General features: G+C 35.9%; 1 protein-coding gene across 6 annotated transcripts in view; it reads right to left on the reverse strand.

Moving 5' to 3' along the window:
- Positions 1–22,729, reverse strand: part of LOC138431429 (lysine-specific demethylase 6A-like) — a 168,922-nt gene that overhangs the window by 19,372 nt on the left and 126,821 nt on the right. For all 6 annotated transcript variants that reach the window (XM_069573578.1, XM_069573579.1, XM_069573575.1 and 3 more), the window contains 9 exons: positions 22,434–22,563; positions 20,508–20,613; positions 19,764–19,969; positions 15,302–15,366; positions 15,152–15,226; positions 14,257–14,405; positions 9,186–9,300; positions 7,596–7,783; positions 135–276 (listed from right to left, as the gene is read on the reverse strand). In XM_069573578.1, coding sequence (XP_069429679.1) covers positions 135–276; positions 7,596–7,783; positions 9,186–9,300; positions 14,257–14,405; positions 15,152–15,226; positions 15,302–15,366; positions 19,764–19,969; positions 20,508–20,613; positions 22,434–22,563 — 1,176 coding nt within the window. The remainder of the gene's footprint in view (positions 1–134; positions 277–7,595; positions 7,784–9,185; positions 9,301–14,256; positions 14,406–15,151; positions 15,227–15,301; positions 15,367–19,763; positions 19,970–20,507; positions 20,614–22,433; positions 22,564–22,729) is intronic.

Below are 22,729 nucleotides of genomic sequence, written 5' to 3' on the forward strand. Positions count from 1 at the left end.
ATCTGATATCAACTGATATAAATCTTCAGGAGAAAAACATTCATTAGATAACTTTATCATATTCCCTGTCCTCTATTTTCTCTCTACCACAAGCATCCAAAAAAAGAACTACAGCAACTTTGGAAAGGACTTACTTAATCATTTCAAAAAGCTTGGGATCTGACACTTTGATGTTTCGTGCCATATTCCAGGAGAGATGAACCATGGGTACTAATGACTTTACACTTTGCAATTTGTTCCACTCATACCGTTCCACTGCCAATTTATACTGGCTGGCTAGGATGGAGAAAAAAATTTAAGTTAAAAATGAAAGTAACAAAATATATTAACATAATCATTATCACCACTCAGGTCATCATTTTAATGGTAATTCTGAAAAACTAAAAACACTAAAATATGGTTCTCATAAAAATTACAGTTAAAAATTGCCATTAAAGAACACTTCTTCAATTGCTTCAGTTTAGTTCAGTTCAGTCGCTCAGTCATGTCCTACTCTGTGACCCCATGAATCACAGCACGCCAGGCCTCCCTGTCCATCACCAACTCCTGGAGTTCACTCAGATTCATGTCCTTTGAATCAGTGATGCCATCCAGCCATCTCATCCTTTGCTGTACCCTTCTCCTCCTGCCCCCAATCCCTCCCAGCATCTGAGTCTTTTCCAATGAGTCAACTCTTCCCATGAGGTGGCCAAAGTACTGGAGTTTCAGCTTTAGCATCATTCCTTCCAAAGAAATCCCAGGGCTGATTTCCCTCAGAAAGGACTGGTTGGATCTCCTTGCAGTCCAAGGGACTCTCAAGAGTCTTCTCCAACACCACAATTCAAAAGCATCAATTCTTGGGCGCTCAGCCTTCTTCATAGTCCAACTCTAACATCCATACTTGACTACTGCAAAAACCATAGCCTTGACTAGACGGACCTTAGTAGGCAAAGTAAAGTCTCTGCTTTTGAATATGCTATTTAGGCTGGTCATTACTTTTTTTCCAAGGAGTAAGTGTCTTTTAATTTCATGGCTGCAGTCACCATCTGCAGTGACTTTGGAGCCCCCCAAAATGAAGCGTGACACTGTTTCCACTGCCTCCCCATCTATTTCCCATGAAGTGATGGGACCAGATGCCATTATCTTCGTTTTCTGAATGTTGAGATTTAAGCCAACTTTTTTATTCTCCTCTTTCACTTTCATCAAGAGGCTTTTTAGTTCCTCTTGACTTTCTGCCATAAGGGTGGTGTCATCTGCGTATCTGAGGTTATTGATATTTCTCCCGGCAAACTTGAATCCAGCTTGTGTTTCTTCCAGTCCAGTGTTTCTCATGATGTACTCTGCATATAAGTTAAATAGCAGGGTGACAATATACAGCCTTGAAGCACTCCTTTTCCTTTTTGGAACCAGTCTGTTGTTCCATGTCCAGTTCTAACTGTTGCTTCCTGACCTGCAGACAGATTTCTCAAGAGGCAGGTCAGGTGGTCTGGTATTCCCATCTCTTTCAGAATTGTCCACAGTTTATCGTGATCCACACAGTCAAAGGCTTTGGCATAGTTAAGAAAGCAGAAGATGTTTTTCTGGAACTCTCTTGACTTTTCCATGATCCAGTGGATGTTGGCAATTTGATCTCTGGTTCCTCTGCCTTTTCTAAAACCAGCTTGAACATCAGCAAGTTCACGGTTCACGTATTGCTGAAGCCTGGCTTGGAGAATTTTGAGTATTACTTTATTAGCATGTGAGATGAGTACAATTGTGCGGTAGTTTGAGCATTCTTTGGCATTGCCTTTCTTTGGGATTGGAATGAAAACTGACCTTTTCGAGTCCTGTGGCCACTGCTGAGTTTTCCAAATTTGTTGGCATATTGAGTGCAGCACTTTCACAGCATCATCTTTTAGGATTTGAAATAGCTCAACTGGAAATCCATCACCTCCGCTAGGCTTTGTTCATAGTGATGCTTTCTAAGGACCACTTGACTTCACATTCTAGGATGTCTGGCTCTAGATGAGTGATCACACCATCGTGATTATCCGGGTGTGAAGATCTTTTTTGTACAGTTCTTCTGTGTATTCTTGCCACCTCTTCTTAATATCTTCTGCTTCTGTTAGGTCCATAGCATTTCTGTCTTTTATCTAGCCCATCTTTGCATGAAATGTTCCCTTGTTATCTCTAATCTTCTTGAAGAGATCTCTAGTCTTTCCTATTCTTTCTTTTACTCTATTTCTTTATATTGATCCCTGAAGAAGGCTTTCTTATCTTTTCTTGCTATTCTTTGGAACCCTGCATTCAGATGCTTATATCTTTCCTTTTCTCCTTTGCTTTTCGCTTCTTTTCTTTTCATAGCTATTTGTAAGGCCTCCCCAGACAGCCATTTCACTTTTTTGCATTTCTTTTCCATGGGGATGGTCTTGATCCCTGTCTCCTGTACAATGTCATGAACCTCATTCCACAGTTCATCACGCACTCTGTCTACCAGATCTAGGCCCTTATATCTATTTCTCACTTCCACTGTATAATCATAACAGATTTGATTTAGGTCATACCTGAATAGTCTAGCAGTTTTCCCTACTTTCTTCAATTTGAGTCTGAATTTGGTAATAAGGAGTTCATGATCTGAGCCACAGTCAGCTCCTGGTCTTGTTTTTCTTGACTGTATTGAGCTTCTCCATCTTTGGCTGCAAAGAATATAGTAAATCTGATTTCGGTGTTGACCGTCTGGTGATGTCCATGTGTAGAGTCTTGTGTTGTTGGAAGAGGGTGTTTGCTATGACCAGTGCATTTTCTTGGCAAAACTCTGTTAGTCTTTGCCCTGCTTCATTCCGCATTCCATGGCCAAGTTTGCCAGTTACTCCAGGTGTTTCATGACTTCCTACTTTTGCATTCCAGTCTCCTATAATAAAAAGTACATCTTTTTTGGGTGTTAGTTCTAAAAGGTCTAGTAGGTCTTCTCAGAACCACTCAACTTCAGCGTCTTCAGCGTTACTGGTTGGGGCATAGACGTGGATTACTGTGAGATTGAATTGTTTGCCTTGGAGACAAACAGAGATCATTCTGTCATTTTTGAGACTGCACCCAATTACTGCATTTCGGACTCTTTTGTTGATCATGATGGCTACTCCATTTCTTCTGAAGGATCCCTGACCCATATAATGGTTATGTGAGTTTAACTCTTTGCAGCCCCATGAACGGCCACATACCAGGCTTCTGTGTCACTATGTCCTAGAGTTTGCTCAGATTCATGTCCACCAAGTTGTTGATGCTCTATTACCATTTCATCCTCCATCACCCCATTCTCCTCCTGCCCTCAATCTTTCCCAGCATCAAGATCTTTTCCAAGAGTAAGCTGTTTATATCAGGTGATCAAAGCACTGGAGCTTCAGCTTCAGCATCAGTTCTTCCCATGAATATTCAGGATTGATTTACTTTAGCACTGACTGGTCTGAGCTCCTTGCAGTCAAAAGGATTCTCAAGATTCTTCTCCAGCATCACAGTTTGAAAGCATTAATTGTTTGGTGTTCAGCCTTCTTTATGATCCAATTCTCATATTTGGACACGACTACTAGAAAAACCACAGTTTTGACGATAAAAACCTTTGTTGGCAAAGTGATGTCTCTGCTTTTTAATATGCTGTTTGTATCTGTGATAGCTTTTACTCCAAGTAGTAAGCCTCTTTTAATTTTGTGGCTGGGCTCACTGTCCACAGTGATTCTGGAGCCCAAGAAAATAAAATCTGCCAAAAATTCCAATTTTTCCTAATTTATTTGCCATGAAGAGATGCAACAGTACAGCATGACTTTAGCTTTTGGAGTGCTGAGTTTTAAGTCAGTTTTTTCACTCTTTTCTCTCACCCTCATCAAGAGGCTCTTTAGTTCCTCTTCTTTCTGCCATCAGGGTGGTGTCATCTTCCTATCTGAGGTCACTGATATTTCTGCTACAATCTTGATTCTAGCTTGTGATTCAATCAACTTCTCATGTCACATGATGTATTCTGCACAGAAGTTAAATAAGCAGGGAAACAATATACAGCCTTGACATACTCCTTTCCAAATTATGAAATTATGTTGTTCCATGTCTGGTTCCAATTCTTGCTTCTGATGTTAAAAGCAGGTTTCTCAGGAGACAGGTAAGGTGGTATAGTATTCCCATCTCTTTAAGAATTTTGCAGTTTCTTGTGATCTATACTGTGAAAGGCTTTATATGTCAAAGTAAAGGTTTTTCTGGAATTCCCTTGTTTCTCTGTAGCCCAAGAGATGTTCGCAATTTGATCTCTGTGGTTCGTCTTCTAAATCCAGCTTGTATATCTGGAAGTTTTCAGTTCACAAACTCTTAAAGCCAAACTAAAAGTATTTTGAGTATTACCTTGCTAGGATATGAAATACGTGAAAATGTAAAGGAGTTTGAACATTCTTTGGCACTGCTTTTCTTAGGGACTGGAATGAAAACAGACCCTTTCCACTCCTGTTGCCATCGCTGAGTTTTCCAAATTTGCTGGCACATTCATGGCAGTAGTTTAACAGCATCATCTTCTAGGATTAGAAATAGCTCAGCTGGAATTCCATAACCTCCACTATCTTTGTGGAAAGTCTTCCTAAGTCCCACTTGACTTCAGAATCCAGGATGTCCAGCTCTAGGTGACTGACCACAACATGTGGCTATCAAGATCATTAGGACTTTTTTGTACAGTTCTTCTGTGTATTCTTGCCACCTCTTCTTAAATCTCTTGTGCTTCTGTTAGGTCCATACCATTTCTGTCCTTTTCTTGTGCCCATCATTATATGAAATGCTCCCTTGGTATCTCTAATATTTTTGAAGAGATCACCAGTCTGTCCCATTCTATTGTTTTCCTCTATTTTTTTTTCTGCCTTGTTTACTTAAGAAGGCTTTCTTATCTCTTCTTGCTGTCCTCTGGAACTCTGTATTCAGTTAAGTATATCTTTCCCTTTAGCCTTTCACTTTTCTTTTCCTAGCTATATGGAAGGTGCTCTCAGACAACCACTTTGCCTTCTAGCATTACTTTTTCTTAGGATGGTTTTGATCACTGCTTCCTGTACAATGTTACAAACCTCTATCCATAGTTCTTTAGGTGTTCTATCAGACTAAAAATCCCCTGAATCTATTTGTAACTTCCACTGTGTAATAATAAGGGATTTAATTTAGGTCATATCTGAATGGTCTAGTGGTTTTCCCTACTTTCTTTAAATTAAGGGTTAATTTTGCTTTACAAATCTCATAATCTCAGTCACAGTCAGCTCCAGGTCCTGTTGCTGCTGTTGTATAGAGGTCTCCATCTTTGGCTGCAAAGAATATAATCAATATGATTTTGGTATTGACTATCTGGAGACGTTCACGTGTAGAGTCATCCCTTGTGTTGTTGGAAGTGGGTTTTTGCTATGATCTGTACATGCTCTTGACAAAAACTCTGTTAGCCTTTGCCTTGCTTCATTTTGTATTCCATGGTCAGGTATCTTGGACCTCTTTTTGGTGTTAATTCTAGAAGATCAGGTAGTTCTCCATAGAACTGTTTGACTTCAATTCTTCAGCACTGGTAATTGAGCCAAAGACTTGGGTTACTGTGATGCTGAATGGTTTCCCTTGGAAACAAAACAGATCATTCTGTTGTTTTTGAGATTACATCCACATAATACATTGTTGACTATGCGACCTACTCCATTTCTTCCATGGGATTCTTATTCCAAAATAGTAGATGTAATGGTCATCTGAATTAAATTTGCCCATTCTCATTCCTTTTATTTCACTGATTCGTAAGAGTTCACTCCTGTTCACTCTTGCTATCTTCTGCTTGGTCACATCCAATTTATCTAGATTCATGGAACTAACATTCTAAGAATTATGTGTTTGTTTGTGGAAATGTGAATAAATTACAAACATGAATTCATATGAAATATTCTATGCAATATTTTTTTTTACATTATCAGACTTTACTTTCCCCACCAGACACATCCACAACTGCACGCTGTTTACACTTTGGCTAAGCCTCTTCATTTCTTCTAGAGCCTTTTCTCTACAGTAAGTTGGGCACCTATTATGTGGGGGCTTATCTTCGGGTATCATATGTTCTTTACTTTTCATACTATTCATTTGGTTCTCAAGGCAAAAATGGGAAAGTGGTTTGGCACTCCCTTCTCCAGTGGACTACGATTTGTCAGAACTCTTCACCATGTGCCTGGTATTGCTAAGGCACTTCAGTTGTGTCCGACTCTGTGCGACCCCACAGATGGCAGCCCACCAGGCTCCCCTGTGCCTGGGATTCTCCAAGCAAGAACACTGGAGTGCGGTGCCATTTCCTTTTCCAATGCATGAAAGTGAAAAGTGAAAGTGAAGTTGCTCAGTCGTGTCTGACTCTTGGCGACCCCATGGACTGCAGCCTACCTCCGTCCATGTCCATGAGATTTGCCAGGCAAGAGTACTGGAGTGGGGTGCCACTGCCTTCTCCAGTGCCTGGTATTAGGTTTGTCTTTTTTAAATCTCTGAAGCCCTCACTTTTTTGGACTAAAAGAATTTCTCATTTTCCAGATTAAAAGAATGAGCATCTAATAGTTCAAAACACTTATCCAAAGACACAAACTTAACAAAGATAAACAAGCTAGGATTCATTCAGATCTTTCTGGTCCCAAATGCCAGACTTTTTCATCCTGCATATATTAAACAGAGTTTGACAAAACATCTCATGTGGTATATTAGAAAAAATTAAAAGTCTAAAAAATAATTATTCTGTTATGTTTTCCCCAAGTTTTCTTTTATAAAAACAATATTCAATATGCTCTAAAATACCAAAAGTATATAGTCTGTATCTACAAAAGCACATATTTGTTATTTGCTAAAATTTACTCTTCTATATACCTGTCTTAGCTAGAATTCACTCTCTGTATACTAACAACTTTATTTTGGGGGGCTCCAAAATTACTACAGATGGTGACTGCAGCCATGAAATTAAAAGACGCTTACTCCTTGGAAGAAAAGCTATGAGCAACCTATATAGCATATTCAAAAGCAGGGACATTACTTTGCTGACTAAGGTCCATTTAGTCAAGGCTATGGTTTTTCCTGTGAGAGTTGGACTGTGAAGAAGGTTGAATGCTGACGAATTGAAGAACTGATGCAACTGTGGTGTTGGAGAAGACTCTTGAGAGTCCCTTGGACTGCAAGGAGATCCAACCAGTCTATTCTGAAGGAGATCAGCCCTGGGATCTCTTTAGAAGGAATGATGCTAAAGCTGTACTTCCAATACTTTTGCCACCTCATGCGAAGAGTTGACTCACTGGAAAAGACTCTGATGCTGGGAGGGATTGGAGGCAGGAGGAGAAGGGGACAACAGAGGATGAGATGGCTGGATGGCATCACGTCCATGATGGACGTGAATCTGAGTGAACTCCGGGAGTTGGTGATGGACCGGGAGGCCTGGCGTGCTGCGATTCATGGGGTCTCAGAGTCGGACACGACTGAGCGACTGAACTGAACTGAACTGAACTGATACTAACAACTGTATTTCTTCTAGGACAAATTTTCTGAACTTTTAGTGAGTTATTTTCCAACTCATCATTAGAGAGAATTTTTAAAATGTACTACTTATTACTGTGACTGTATATTTACAATACCTGTAAGTGGGCCAACATTCCAAGCAATATTGTTGCACCAGCCAACAGCCTGAACCCAGTGCACAGTGCCTGCATTTATCCAGACCAAATCTCCAGGTCTTTGAATAAACCTATATACAGGAACATTTGCTTCATAAAGATCTTCAAGATTGGGCCACCAAGAACTCATCAAAAAATTCAAATTATTTCTGAAAAAAAAAAAGAATAATGTTACTGGACAAAGGTTTTTTTAAATGTCTCATCAAAGATGAAAAGATATTTCTAACAGATTAAAAAATGCTCTCATTTTATATAGTTTAATAAAACTTAATAGTACTGTCAGAACTTCAGAACAGGACTGCAGAATAGAAGAAGCAATTGAAGAAAAGTAACAACAGAAGAGAATAGGTACACATATGTAATTATTTAGGTACCATATGTCTAAAATTACTTTTTAAAAGTACAAATGTTAAATTTTCAAATTAGACTGAAAATAAATTAGTTTTTTAGTTTAATGTAGATTGTACTTAGGTATAATTCATGTACAGTAAAATCCACCTATTAATGAGTGTTGACAAACAGGTAAGAACCTTTACAGTCAGGTATTCTGGGGCCCAACGGTCTCAGGGGCAACTGTTCAAGTCTTGTCAAGCACAATATAAACGTTAGTACTATTTCACCCAGTATTACCAAACTGGAGAAATTTCCATTAAAATAAAAAAGGATGCCAAAGATGGCACACAGATCAAACATGTTTTTCAAAAATTCAGAACAGCAGTGATTTTAAGATAACATGTTATCTGCAACCATAAAGTAAACTATTGAAATTATAAACATTAGAAGCAGTGTCCTTCTGCAAAACAAAATTATAGAAGTTGAGAGGACACATGTTATTTCTAACTTTAAAATAAATCATTCTAGTTGGTTATTTTTTTATTACTCTGCAGTTTAAACTTTGGGGATAGCACCTGTATTTTCCAAGTACATTTGACCTAAGATATCTGAAATAGAAGAAAATTAAACCCTAAATATAGTTGTGTGTTAGTTGCCCAGTCATGTCTGACTTTTTCCAACCCTATAGACTATGTCCTGCCAGGTTCCTCTGTCCATGGAATTCTCCAGGCAACAGTACTGGAGTGGGTTGCCATTTCCTTCTCCATTTAAAAAAAATACACACAACAGTTCTTCCTAAAAATAGTCACTGCAATGTATGTATAAAAATTACCACATGCTATAACTTAAAGAAATAAATTTTATTAAAAAAATTCATTATAACAAAAGTAAACCTTTTACATAAGACACAAAAACCTGATCAAACATTACCAGTAATTGAGAGAATTTTGGAGTACTGTTTTTTCTAACCACTGACATAACTTTTTAGTAAATAAACTATGAGTAAATATCCTCTATAATGTTACAGAATTTAGTATATGAAATATGTGTATCAATTTAAAAATAATCATAGACACATATGAGAATTACATTCAAGTCTTAATCATGTATGTTATTATAACCGTATCATTACCAACTCTGAAATAACAGCAGGTAATTGCCCTTTATAATAAATTTTCTCATAATTATTTTCAAAGAAAATTTAGTTTAGAAACCTACTTTTCACAGAAGTCATTCAGAACACCCCAGTAACCTTCAGGAACAACAAACCATTCACAATCACCTGGACCAATATTTATGTTAACAGAACAGAAGTTGTTATTTTCTTGGTGACCTAAAATGTAAAAGGAAAAAAATCATGACGACACTATAAATGCAATGAACAGTGTGTACATGTAGCAGTGTGTACCTGTCCATCCTAAACTCACTGAAAGAAATGTGCCGTTAAATTACTGCTCTGTTTTAAGGACTGGGTGAAAAATAAATCCTTACAGATTAAGAATGCCATTTGAATAAGTAATAAATATTAGCTATTATCGGTGTTACTACTTTCTTATCTGTAAACTATCTCAGCTCACAAAGAGTACCAAAAATTAACAAATGAGGACACAGACAACAAAGTTGTGGTTGCTGAGAGGAAGGGTACAGGGAAGGAACAGTCAGGGAGTTTGGGATTTACATGTACACACTGCTTAATTTAAAATGGATAACCAACAAGGACCTGCTGTCCAGCACAGGGATCTCTGCTCAATACTCTGTAGTGATCTTATGGTTACCAGGGGGGAAGGATGTGGAAGGGATAGTTAGGGAGTTTGGGATGGACATGGACACACTGATTTATACATGGAGAACCAACAAGGACCTGCTGTACCGCAAAGGAAGGGAACTCTGCTCAATACTCTGTAACAATCTTATGGTTCCCACAGGGAAGGATGTGGGAAGGGATAGTCAGGGAGTTTGGGATGGACATGGACATACTGCTGTATTTAACATGGAGAACCAACAAGGACCTGCTGTCCAGTACAGGGAACTCTGCTCAATACTCTGTAAATAACTTTATGGTTCCCAGGGGAAAGGATGGGGGAAGGGACAGTCAGGGAGTTTGGGATTTACATGTACACACTGCTGTATTTAAAATGGAGAATCAACAAGGACCTACTGTATAGCACAGGGAACTCTGCTCAATACTCTGTAATAACCTTATGGTTCCCGGGGGAAGGATGGGGGAAGGGATAGTTAGGGAGTTTGAGATGGACATGTACACAGTGCTGGATAATTAACAAGGGACTGCTGTAAAGCAAAGGAAGGGAATTCTGCTCAATACTCTCTAACAACCTTATGGTTACCATGGGGGGAATGGAGGAGAAGGGATAGTCAGGTACATAATACAAGTGCACACCGCAGTATTTAACCTGGAGAACTAACAAGAACCACAGGGAATTCTGGTCAATGTGGCAGCCAAGAAAGGAGGGGATTTGGGGGGAAAATGGATACATGTGTACGTATGGATGAGTACTTTGCTGTCCACCTTAAACACTGTTAATCAGCTATATACTTCAGTACAACATAAAAAGTTGAAAGAAAGAAATGAATGAATGAGACATGATTTTCAAAATGTAACGGTTGAGTTAGCAACCTGTAAGCCCTATAAACCTTCCAATTTGATACTGATACATACTGTAAATGCTTATATCTTTTCCACCACAGGTAGACATGGTAATCTCTTACAATACAGCTTCAGAATATGGCCTCTAAATTTTTAAAAACACATTTAAAAGCTCATGTCAGTAGGTAAAGTATGTTATAGAAAGTATCATTTATTTTATGTAAGAACAGACAAAATGTTTACCAACTAAAAAACACTTAGAACGATTTTTCTGTGAATTACAGGAGCTGACTAAAACATATGACACATTTTCTCTAAGGATCTTCTTTTGAGTTCCACAGGAAACTGTTGGTATAATGACAAACAAATGAAACATCCCAAGACTTCTAGGCATAAATGAAAAAGAGAAATATACTAAATCTGGCTTCAGCATCTAGATTTTAAATTAAAAAAAAAAAGAAGATTTTTCATTTTCTGTGATTCACTTCACTTTCACGTATTTATTTTTATAAAACATTCTAAATCAAATGAAATAATTTTCAAATACAAATAAATCCTAATGGATCTAGTCTGGTATCACATACATTAAAAATCTTGAAAAGTAACGTTTTTGCCCAATATTAAGATGTTATTAATGACTAAGAAGGCCAATTCATTAAATACTTTTTCAACTACTGAAATTATACATATTTCTTTCCACTTGACCCAAATACTGACAAAATGGTACTATCTATCTAAATTTCCAATAATCCTGGTAATAAACATTCCAACAACTGGGTTTTATTCCTGGTTATACATCAATATCCCTGAGGAGCTTCTAAATGATTATATCTCATCCTCAAAATGATTTATTATTTCTTTCGAAAGCTTTTCAGCAGATTTCAATTACCAAAGTTGCCAACTCAAACTCATGAAATAAGCAACAAATATTCTTTTAAAAATTAGTTGGTCATTCAACAGTGAGAATGTACTGAAGAAGACATCAGAAAAACAAAGTGACCTGTAGGCTGTACATATCACCATATAGCTGAGCTGGTTTTCTCTGATACCATCTGACTTAGCTGTCCACAGACTGGAACTTAAAATTATTAAGTACTTCAACTGTCACCTATGACATAAGCTATGTTAATGCAAAGAGAATGGTTTTATATTTGAATTGAATGAAACTTTACGATCAAATACCCATTCTTGTAATTAAAATTCTTGGGACTCAGATATGGTACCAATCTATGCTCTATCCATATATGTTTTCATGCTACAACATAAGAATTAGGCAGTTATAACAGAGACCTTATGAACTTATAACTTTATATTGCGACCTGACAAACTACAACTTTCATTAATAGTCAAAACTAAATAGCATTTTAACTGGGAAGAATATCATACTTAACCCTTTCATTTTTTTTTTTTAAATTACAAGTGCACATTCATAATGTTAAGAGGAAAATAACAAATGTCAAATGTAACACTCTTAATGGGAGTGTGTGCCTGACTTACTCTACTTGATAGGAAAGGCACTTTACTTACTATGTTACAATGTTCTTTCTGTCCTAAAATATCAGTTCTTTGAAACTACCAAACCAGATTCTCATCACATTATGCCTCACATAAAAATAGTGAATAAAATTAGAAAACTTAAAATATATTGTAACAGCAGAAATTTTCCCCAGAAAATCAACAAAACTGAGGTTGAACCAAGGTTTGTCTATGGGCAGGAAAGCAAAGCTGTTTATAGATAACAAATTAATTAAATCATGTTTGGTGTACTGTAAAAAATATTTCTAGAGAAAGTAAAATGTTTCCACGATTAGCTGTTTGTTGAAAACAGTTACTAAATGAAGGTCCTGGAAGAAGTATCAGTAATTAGCTTTAAAAAGTAAATAATTATGGAGGCAACATCAATAATCAGTTACAAAACAAAATAATTTCAAGCATTTCTTCCTGCCCCATAACAAGTCAACAAAGAAGTCAATGTCCAATATGAAGTGACTGAAGGTTTTGCCTCTACAAGTGTCTTCACAGGATTAACTGTTAGGTGAGAATATTTTCAAAGTTCCAAATTTATTAAATTAAGTTCTCCTGAATTGGAATCTGCTAATATATATTACAACAAATGGTAGGGAAAATATGTCTGGGAGAAAAGCATAGTAGGACAAATTGACAAAGTCTGTGAAAATGTTAAAAGTACATAATGACTGAGGTTTTTCTTTGTATTATTCACTGACAAATTCCTTATGAAAAATTTTTATCTCCTACTCTGAAAGACTTAATGAATATAAAATCTGTGAATTTACGACAGAAACAGAAGCTGACAATCCTGATATTCCCTATGGCTTTGCAGGACTGATACTCTAATTTATCAAGACTAACAATTTTTGAATGAGGCCAAACAACAGCCACTGTTATAATATCAAGGTATTCATACACTCCTATGGTAGTAAAAATTAAATCAAATGCTACCTGTACATTTCTTTAAACATTTGCAGCATATATTTCATAAGTTCAAACAGTAACTGTAGTACCATTTTCAAACAATAAAGCAAGTGCAGAGAACATTTTTATACTGTAAAAGCCTTCTAGTATCTGATCTTCAACTGAAAAAACTGCATTTGAAATGCAACTACGTGCAAAGAAAATGTAAAAGTAAACAAACAAACAAACAAACAGAAACAAACCCTAAGACAATTCTGTAAATGCCTTCCAACCAACTAAATAAGCTAAATAAATACACAGACTGATAAAGAGTGTCTGGCAGTATCTAGTTGCAGAAAAACAATTTTAAAGATGAAACATATGAAACATACAGGATGGGGGAGATGCCTGAGGAGGACTGGCTAGCTGGGGCTTGCGAGGGAAACAAACAAAAAAAAAACCACAACAGAAAAAGATGAAGCATAGACTTTTTCTATAGAATAGCTGTAATAGATGTACATTTGTAGCTATCCTGACAAAAGGGAATACTGACTTGGAATCCCAGTGAGGTAAAATGTCATTTCCCCTGTTCAGAATGTTTGCATTTTATCAATTATTTGTCTCAGTGTTTTTCAACTAGTAAGTATTTTGACTTTCATCAATGAAGACACAAGGAAATCAATTTTTTCCTGTTTTTACATATGTCTCTTCATAATATCCTCAATTTAATCTCTCAGCTAACAAAACATGAATTACTTAACTGGTTAGCTTTGAAAGTCACCTGACTTCTGTATTAGTTTCTGTATTGTACTTTTAAGAAATATAACATAATGAGATAGTTTTAAAAATATAGTGCATCATATATTTTAAGTATTTTCAGTGAAGGTTTATACCATACAGGACACATATTAGTTGATTATTAGTAAGAACTGTAACTGTGATTAAAAAAAAAACACAGAAAACTGACAGTTTATAGTCAATGGGGTCAAGACAAAGACTTTCACTGCCTAAGTTAACACCCCTGTGCTAGGCTAAAATTTTTCTGATTTTTCTGATGGTTACATATAAAATGTATAAAAGTCATACTGACAGAACAAATTGATACTCTCATCTTTAATTATAAGAATATTTACAGTATTTTTGCCTTCTGGAAAGAATTTTTAAATCCTACTGACTTCATTAGTTACAAATGGGAAACACTACAGGTGCATCTACCATATTTGATCAAGTCTTTTTTCAACTATACAAAATCAATTATTTCATAAAAATAACCTGGTGTTCGACTCCCTGGAACTTTCATGTATAACTGAACTGTATTCATGCCCAGGATGGTATGACCAAGATGGCTTAGAAGATTTCCTGCTGATACAACACGCACAAAAGCAGGAAGTTTAGTCAGTTCAAGTAGCTGCAACTTCCACCTAAAATAAGATAATACAATGAAATTATAATATTTTTACAAACATTAATGAGAACTAACCCCAAAATCTTGCAATCCAAATAGAAAACAGTTAAATCTGTAAGTTTTAAAAGTTTAAGGTCAAAAGAACTAGTCTGTAACCTCTATTTCAAAGAAGTCCTAAAACAAACAGATAACTTAAAATTTTATGGGACTTCCCTGGTTCCAGCAGTTAAGAATTCACCTACAAATGCAGGGGAGACAGGTTAAATCCTGGTCGGGAAAGTAGGGTTCCACATGCTGCAGAGCAATTGAGCTGGTGAGCCACAACTGCTGAGCCCACATGCTGCAACTACTGAAACCTGTGCTCCTAGAGCCTGTGCTCTGCAATAAAAGAGGCCACCACAGTGAGAAGCCCGCAAACCACAACTAGAGAGTAAACCCTGATTGAGGCAATTACAGAAAGCCCATGTGCTGCAAGCAAGACGCAGCATAGTCAAATGATAATAAATAAATGAAATATTTAAAAAACTAAAATAAGTGTGATAGTCTTATATTTTCATTTGCACATCTGTAAAACTGTTTTGATACTGTAACAAAAATACCATTTCAATATCTAACAAAAATACTTTCTGAATGCTAGCAAAAACTTATTTGTCAACACACAAAAACAGGATACCTATGGGATTATAGGAAATATGAAAGTAGGCAAGTTTTCAGTTCTACATTTCTGTTTGCACTTCATGGTAATAGAACAGGAGGTCTTACTTTTTGTCGTCAGAGAGGTCAATGTTCGTTCCAAATTTTATAGTTTTAAAAGGTCCTTTCCTTCTCCTTCCACTACTAAAAAAGAAAACAACAAAAGTAAATTCATGCCTTTTGGACAGGAACATTGAATGCATATTAAAATTTGCTTACTTATCTGAAGAAGTGGATTCATTATCTGAATATTCTCTATGTTGCATTTTTTTCTCATTTTCCTCCTAAAAATTAAGCAAAAACATTCATTTTTTAGTATCCTGCTACAGACTATACTTCCCATTACACAACTCAATAAAATAATTTTATCTACATGAATGCTACTGATTATGATTTGAAAAGTAGCTTCCTACAGGCATGTTGCACCAAAAGACCAGAGTTCGTTTTTCCTATATGAACTCTTAAATAAGAATGAAATGTGTATATTCTTCTACTTGACACAAATTAAGGTGATAATAAAAGAAAATAAGAGCAAAGTTCTACAGTCTTGCTATCAACGTTACTTACAAATGTCAATCAAGCTTAAGTACACATTTTAAATTGGCAGGAGTGTGTGTGCCTACAAAGACAACAGTTAGATTTTCTATAAAATTTTTTATCCTAACCCTGCCTATGTGGAGTATAGTAATACAACTAAGAGAACATACAGTTCTTAATAATCTAAACTTCTGACAAAATACATTCTATATAAATAAAACACTTAGCACTAGGAAGGAAATTAAATCTAAATAAAAATGTGTTACTCTCCTGAAAAATATCCCAAAATAATTCAATGAAGAAATGGTACTGAAACTAGAAACCCATATTGAAAAGAATAAATGTTAAGACACCAACCTTTTACTAAAGAGGAAAATTAACTCAAGAGGGATCTGATGACCTAATGTAAGACATATAACTATGAAACTCTTACAACAAAAGAAAGAGTAAGTCTGCATGACCACAAGGCAAACCTAGCTTAGCTATGATACCAAAAGTAAAGCAGTTAAAATTTTCACCCAAACTAAATCTTCCATGCTTCAAAGGACATCATCAAGAAAAAGTGAAAACACAACTTACAGAATAGGGAAAATATGTGCAAATTAAATACTTTACTAATGATTCTGTAAAACATGTAAGAGATTTCGAAGTAGCCACTTCATTTTTAAAAACAATTAAGCAGTCTCATGTTACTAAAGAAACCAGGTCAAACTGCTGTGTCCAAAAGTTTTTTTTTTTTTTTGAAAAGGCAGTGAAAAATAGAAACTAAAATTAATGGGACCAGAAAACTACGGATACTCTCCTGGGAAAGAAAAACCATGGACAATATCACACAAAAAAATTCCCTTTCTGAAATATACCAGAGGATTCTTTTCTTTACAGCAAAATCTGCACTCAAAAGAAGCTCTTTAATCACTGGCTAATTTTCTGGAATTTTTATTAGCCTATATGTCCAGAGAGGCTTCCATGGTGGCTCAATGGTAAAGAATCTGCCAGCCAGTGCAGGAGACATGGGTATGATCTGTGGGCCAGGAAGATTCCCTGGAGAAGGAAATGGTAACCCACTCCAGTATTCTTCCCTGGGACAGAGGAGCCTTGTGGGCTATCGTTCGTGGGGTTTCAAGAGTCGGACATCACTGAGCAATTAGACAACAAAAACATCTCCAGAGAGAGAATACCAAACTCCAGCCCACTCTACACATTCAATTCTACTGAAAGAATGGGGGAGAAAAAACAAACATGAAGCACTAATGAAGTTCATAGTGGAGAGGCACATGCTTCACAAGGACTAAGACTGAATCATAAGATAACAAAATACCCCCTTCCTTTATAATTTTACCAATACATGACTAAAAGCCTACTTATAGCAGTTCCTTTTATTCAGCACATCAAGGTATGTGAAAAGTCAGATGCACAGCTTAAACCCCATACCAAGAACCAAGAACAGTCTCTGACATAACATAAATGATGGAACTCTAAGAAAAAAGGTTTTATAGTTTAGTATGTAAAGAATACTGGGAGGGTCACTGGCAGGTCTGGCTCAGTCTCTTGTGTGGTCAACTGCTCTTTTCCTCTGGGTCCTGATGGTTACAAGGTTTTGTTTGTGCCTTTCAGGACTCTTATGTCAAAAACTGCATGCTTCTCTGAAATTCACACAGAATGTTCAGTAAGACCACATTCCAGGTGACTATGCACACCTTTGCAATTCAAAAGTAAAGACATAATACAATACATCCTATTAGATAACAATGGAAATAAATTAGAAATCAGTTAAACAAAGATAGAAAATCCAAAAACACACTGATACTAAACAATATACTGTCGAAAATACCTTCAAAAACACCTAATAATTATTTTGAACTGAGTTATAATGAAAATAGAAATGTTAGTAAATTTGGAGATGCACCCAAACCAGTGACTGGCAGGAAATTCAGTGCAAGTAATATACATAATAGAAAAAGAAAAGATCTAAAATCAATCATCTAAGTTTCTACTCTACAAGAAAAGCAAATGGAAAACAAGAGTAAATAAATCCAACAGAAGGGACTAAGAAAAGAAATATGAAGAATAATTAAAGTCAGGAAAACTGAAAATACAAAGTCAAAAGAGAAAAATCAATGAAACCAAAACTTGGCCCTTTGAAAAGACCAATAAAATTGATAAAACTAGGCTGGAAAATAAATATACAAGACAGTTCAGTTCAGGTCAGTTGCTCAGTCATGTCCAACTCTTTGCAACCGTATGGACTAGAGCACACCAGGCTTCCCTGACCATCACCAACTTCTGGAGCTTGCTCAAACTCATGTCCATTGAGTCAGTATTGCCATCCAAGAGACAGAAATTACTAATAATATAAATAAAATACGGATCATTATTACAAATCCCATGGTCATTAAAGGATAATAAAAGAATGCTATGAATCACTATACCCACAAATATGATAACCTAGATAAAATGAACCACTTCCTTGAAAGACATAATCTATCAAAAGCAACACTGGGAGGAAGGGATAAACTGTAAAGTACATAACTACTGAAACTGAATCAATCATTTAGTAACTTTGCAGAAGAAAAAGCACCACAGTGCCCAGATGAGGACACTGATAGAGTTCCACCAAAAATTCAGGAAGAAATTATGCCAGTGCTCAACAACCTATACCAGAAAATAGAAGCAGACACAATCTTTCAACTATACTATGAGGTCAAGGATAATGACTACCCTAATACTAAAAACACTGAGAGAAAACTACAGACCAAAGAAAAATCCTCAACAAAGTATCAGCAGATCACATCCAACTATGCAGAAAGACATTTATACACTATGGCCAAATGGGATTTATCCAGTGCATGCAAGGTTCAGTTCAGTTCAGTTCAGTCGTTCAGTCATGTCCAACTCTTTGCAAGGTTCACTCAACACTAAAAAAATCAATCATTATATTACATCAAACGTCCACAGGTTAAAAAAGAAAAAACACAGGACCATGACAACTGATGCAGCAAAAGAACTGACAAAACTGAATACTTGTGCATGATAAAATCAGTCACTGAACTAGGAATAGAGAGGAACTTCCTCCACTTAATAAGATTATCTATAGAAAATTGTTTGGTTCAGTTCAGTCGCTCAGTCGGGTCCGACTCCTTGCAACCCCATGAATCACAGCATGCCATGCCTCCCTGTCCGTCGCCAACTCCTGGAGTTCACCCAAACCCATGTTCATTGAGTCGGTGATGCCACCCCACCATCTCGTCCTCTGTTGTCCCCTTCTCTTCCTGCCTTCAATCTTTCCCAGCATTAGGGTCTTTTCAAATGAGTCAGCTCTTCCCATCAGGTGGCCAATGTAGCAGAGTTTAAGCTTCAACATAAATCCCTCCAATGAACATTCAGGACTGATTTCCTCTAGGATGGATTAGCTGGATCTCCTTGTAGTCCAAGGGACTCTCAAGAGTCTTCTCCAGCACCACAGTTCAAAAGCTTCAATTCTTCGGTACTCAGCTTTCTTTATCGTCCAACTCTCACATCCATACATGACTACTGGAAAAACCACAGCCTTGACTAGATGGACCTTGGTTGGAAAAGCAATGTCTCTGGTTTTTAATATGGTGTCTAGGTTGGTCATAACTTTTCTTCCAAGGAGTAAGCATCTTTTTATTTAATCATATCTGAAGTTAGGCTCAAAGCATTGTCCAATAGTCCAGTGAACAAGGCAAAGAATATTTTCAGATGCTTTTGTAAATTTCTGCTTCTTTTGCAGTTTTATTTAGAGACTATTAATGACAAGAGTACTAACACTTCTTTATAGAGTATTTTTCAAATAAAGTGAAATGGAAATGCCTTTTTACAAACCAATTAAAAACGAGAGCACTGCCCAGATAATATTCTTCGTTAAAATCAGCCTGCAACTCTATGTAAACCTATTTTAACCTATTTTAAGTAGAAGCATTTCAAAAATAAGGATATGCTATAAAACAGTATTTTCTCTATTAACAATATGTACTTCTGCTAATATTACCTCATTTAAACCTTCAATAGTTTAATCTATTGTTTATTGTAATACTTACAAAAGCTAATTATATTAACTGAATACACTGTTAGAGAAGCAATTACATTTAATTTAGAAAAAAAATCTCCAGGAAAAAACACTTACTCTCAGTGACTCCTGGAAGGAGGAGGCCTGGTACTGTGCATACTTAGCAATTGTAGTATGAGATCGATTACTTTCACAACGCCAGATTTTCTTTGTTCCAGTGGGATCCCAGTTTTCATCTGCTGGTTGCAACAACTGTGTTCTCACCTCTACTGTGTGTTCATTGTTAGCTTCTACCAATGTTTTAGTAGAGAAAAGCCCTAGATCTACATGAATAAATAAGTTTAAATAAAAAATAAAACTGTTTTTGGTATAATGAACATTTCAAAAGTTGTTTAAAAAAATTCTTTATGATGTTCCATCCATTTCTCTAAAGACTGCTTCAAGCCATATGAGGGCCAAACTTCCATAGCAGTCCCATGAATCATTGGATTTAACCACTGTGACAAGGTTTAACAAGGGACTGAGGGACATAAGCAGGCTCTGGATCTAATTTTACCTACATCTTAAATGGCAAAATGTCTTCAATTAACTAACCTTAGTCACTCATGATGCTTAATAATACCAAATTAAAAAGAAGTAAAAATCTATCAAAAATTGTCAATGGCTAATATAGGTATCATGTTAAAAATGTGCTAAAGTGACTGAGACAGAAAGAAGGTTGTTTCCTACCATTAAAATGGTTTAATGGTTTCCTACCATGAAAATAAAAACTGGGGGAAACGTCTAGGAAAAAAGTGTGTTTCTGGTAGTTTAAAAAAAAAATGACAGTAAGAGAACTTTCAACTTTTTAAAAAAACTTACCCAATTTAAGAGCTCCAGCAAGACCACGTATTACTGTAACAGGATTTTTGGGATTTATACAAAATTGATGTAATGGAGGAAAGAAAGCATCACGTTTACTTTCCAACTGTAAAATTGAAATGTTTTGTTAGATTTCAGAAAATGACCAAGTACTGTCCTGAAATAAGTTTTCATTTTTTGTCAGGCATTTTTACATCAACAATATACTTCAGCCATTAATGCTGAGTGCTGCATACTACAGTGTTTCAGCATTAGTCCTTTCAGGAAAATTCTGTGAGAAGAAAAATCACTATATTCATCTGTCTTTAAAAGAGATACACTTTAAATTTAATAAATTCTGAAATGGTGTTATTAACTTCTTAGATCACAATATTCACAAAAAGATTGAAAGAGGTTAGCAGTTCAAAAGTATTTCTTAAGTGTACTTACCAAGCATACCTCCAGAATTTTTATAAAAGAGGTATGGAAAAAGTAAAATGTAAACTTAAATATTGAAAGTGTTTTAAAGACTATAATCAAAATAAAAAAAGATTCAATAACAGGCAAAAAAGATAAATCTCTAGTTTGCATTTAATCCCCAAAAGTTCAGCTTCAGGGGTTGAGCTTTATTTTTATAACTAGACCTTCCTTTCACAATAAGTCAGTGTAATCTAATGTGGTAATTTAAGAGTAAAATTTGGTTTTATATAGCATCTGTAGGGTAAAGAAGTTAGAGAAGGTGAGGTTCAGAAAAATAATGAGATTGGCACTTTACAGGAACAGATCAACTTTAATGAGGAGAGAAGGGGCAGGAGTCAGATTAGTGAGCTGCTACACTTACCCAAGAAAAGAGTAAGTACATACAGGCATGTATGTGGAAAGCTACTGTCTTAAGGGGGCCTGTTCTTCTCCAGGGTTGTCTGGAGTGAGATCAGCCGGCTGGGAGGTGGACGTAATCAACCTTAATGTCCATTTTTTAGGGGGGGTGAGAGAGTGCTTTGCTTTGCATACAAAGGTTGGGGGGGACCTGGAGGGGAGTTTTAATTCCAGGCTATTTTGAGCCATATAACTTTCCTTAAGCATCTAGTTTAAAAAGGAGCCAGAAATTCAAAATGCTCTCTTACATAGCATCATTCTAAATATTTACTCTTCAAATTTTAGCTTAGAAACTTTTCTTTTGTCTTAGAACAGGATAGTTTAAGGACGGACAGCAGCTACACTTGGAAAAAAAAAATCACAGAAATTGTTTTGAATTAACTTCTATCAGGTTTCTTTACCAAAGACCTAAATTCCCCAAAAGTAAAAACATTTAGCTTCAAATTGAAATTTTTAAATTATTTATTCTTAACCTTTTTAGTAACATGCAGTAATCATAATTTCTACATTCTTAATCACTTTGTTGCTTACAAAAATTTTTGCCTTAAAGCGTAAGATTAAGCTCTGTAAGATGGCAGAATGTAGATTTAGAATCATGTAAACAAAAAACTAAGACAAAAACAATTATTGCTACTCTCAGAGAATCTCACTCCAAAAGTGAGAGACACTTTAAATTTCAATATTCCCTTCAAAAAATCTTTCTAGAGTACAGTGGCAAAACTTTTTCAAAGAAAGGACAAATGGTTAAGTATTTTTTGTTTTATGAACTATTTTCTTTCACAACTAGTTAAGGCTGCTAATCAAGTGCAAAGCAATCAGATAACATATAAATAAATGACTATGACTATGACTATGTAACAACAGAACTTTACTTAAAAAAAGAGGTAGTGTACCATATTCAGTCTGAGAGATGTTGTTCGTTATCCTCTAGGACACGAACATGGTTTTCCAAAGCTTTCAACTTTAGAGAAAAAATTTAATTTTCTCTAAGGTTTGCATTGGTTTAAAAATATATCTAAAGGCAGACAAGTTCAGATACCTGGGTTATTACTAATTAGCAAGAAGACTTACATAAATACTGGGTGTGGGTGGATTCAACTTGTCCTTTGGCAAAGGTGGGTATGGAGAAGTTGGTGGTCTTGGAGGTGGACATTTATCCAACAAATTGTGACTATTAGACAAGCCATTTTTATCTAAGTTCCTAGATAAAAATTAGAAGAAATATATCAGTTATGCAATGACTGTAAAAACAGGAGATTAAAACAAGAGAAAAATCTTAAATTCTACATTCAGTAAAGTAAAATAATATACACTTTCTTCAGAACAAATAATTGTATTTTTGGAGAATAAATTACAAATTATATTTA

The sequence above is a fragment of the Ovis canadensis genome, chromosome Y, assembly GCF_042477335.2.
Source record: "Ovis canadensis isolate MfBH-ARS-UI-01 breed Bighorn chromosome Y, ARS-UI_OviCan_v2, whole genome shotgun sequence".
In the NCBI taxonomy this organism is placed as follows: Eukaryota; Metazoa; Chordata; class Mammalia; order Artiodactyla; family Bovidae; genus Ovis; species Ovis canadensis.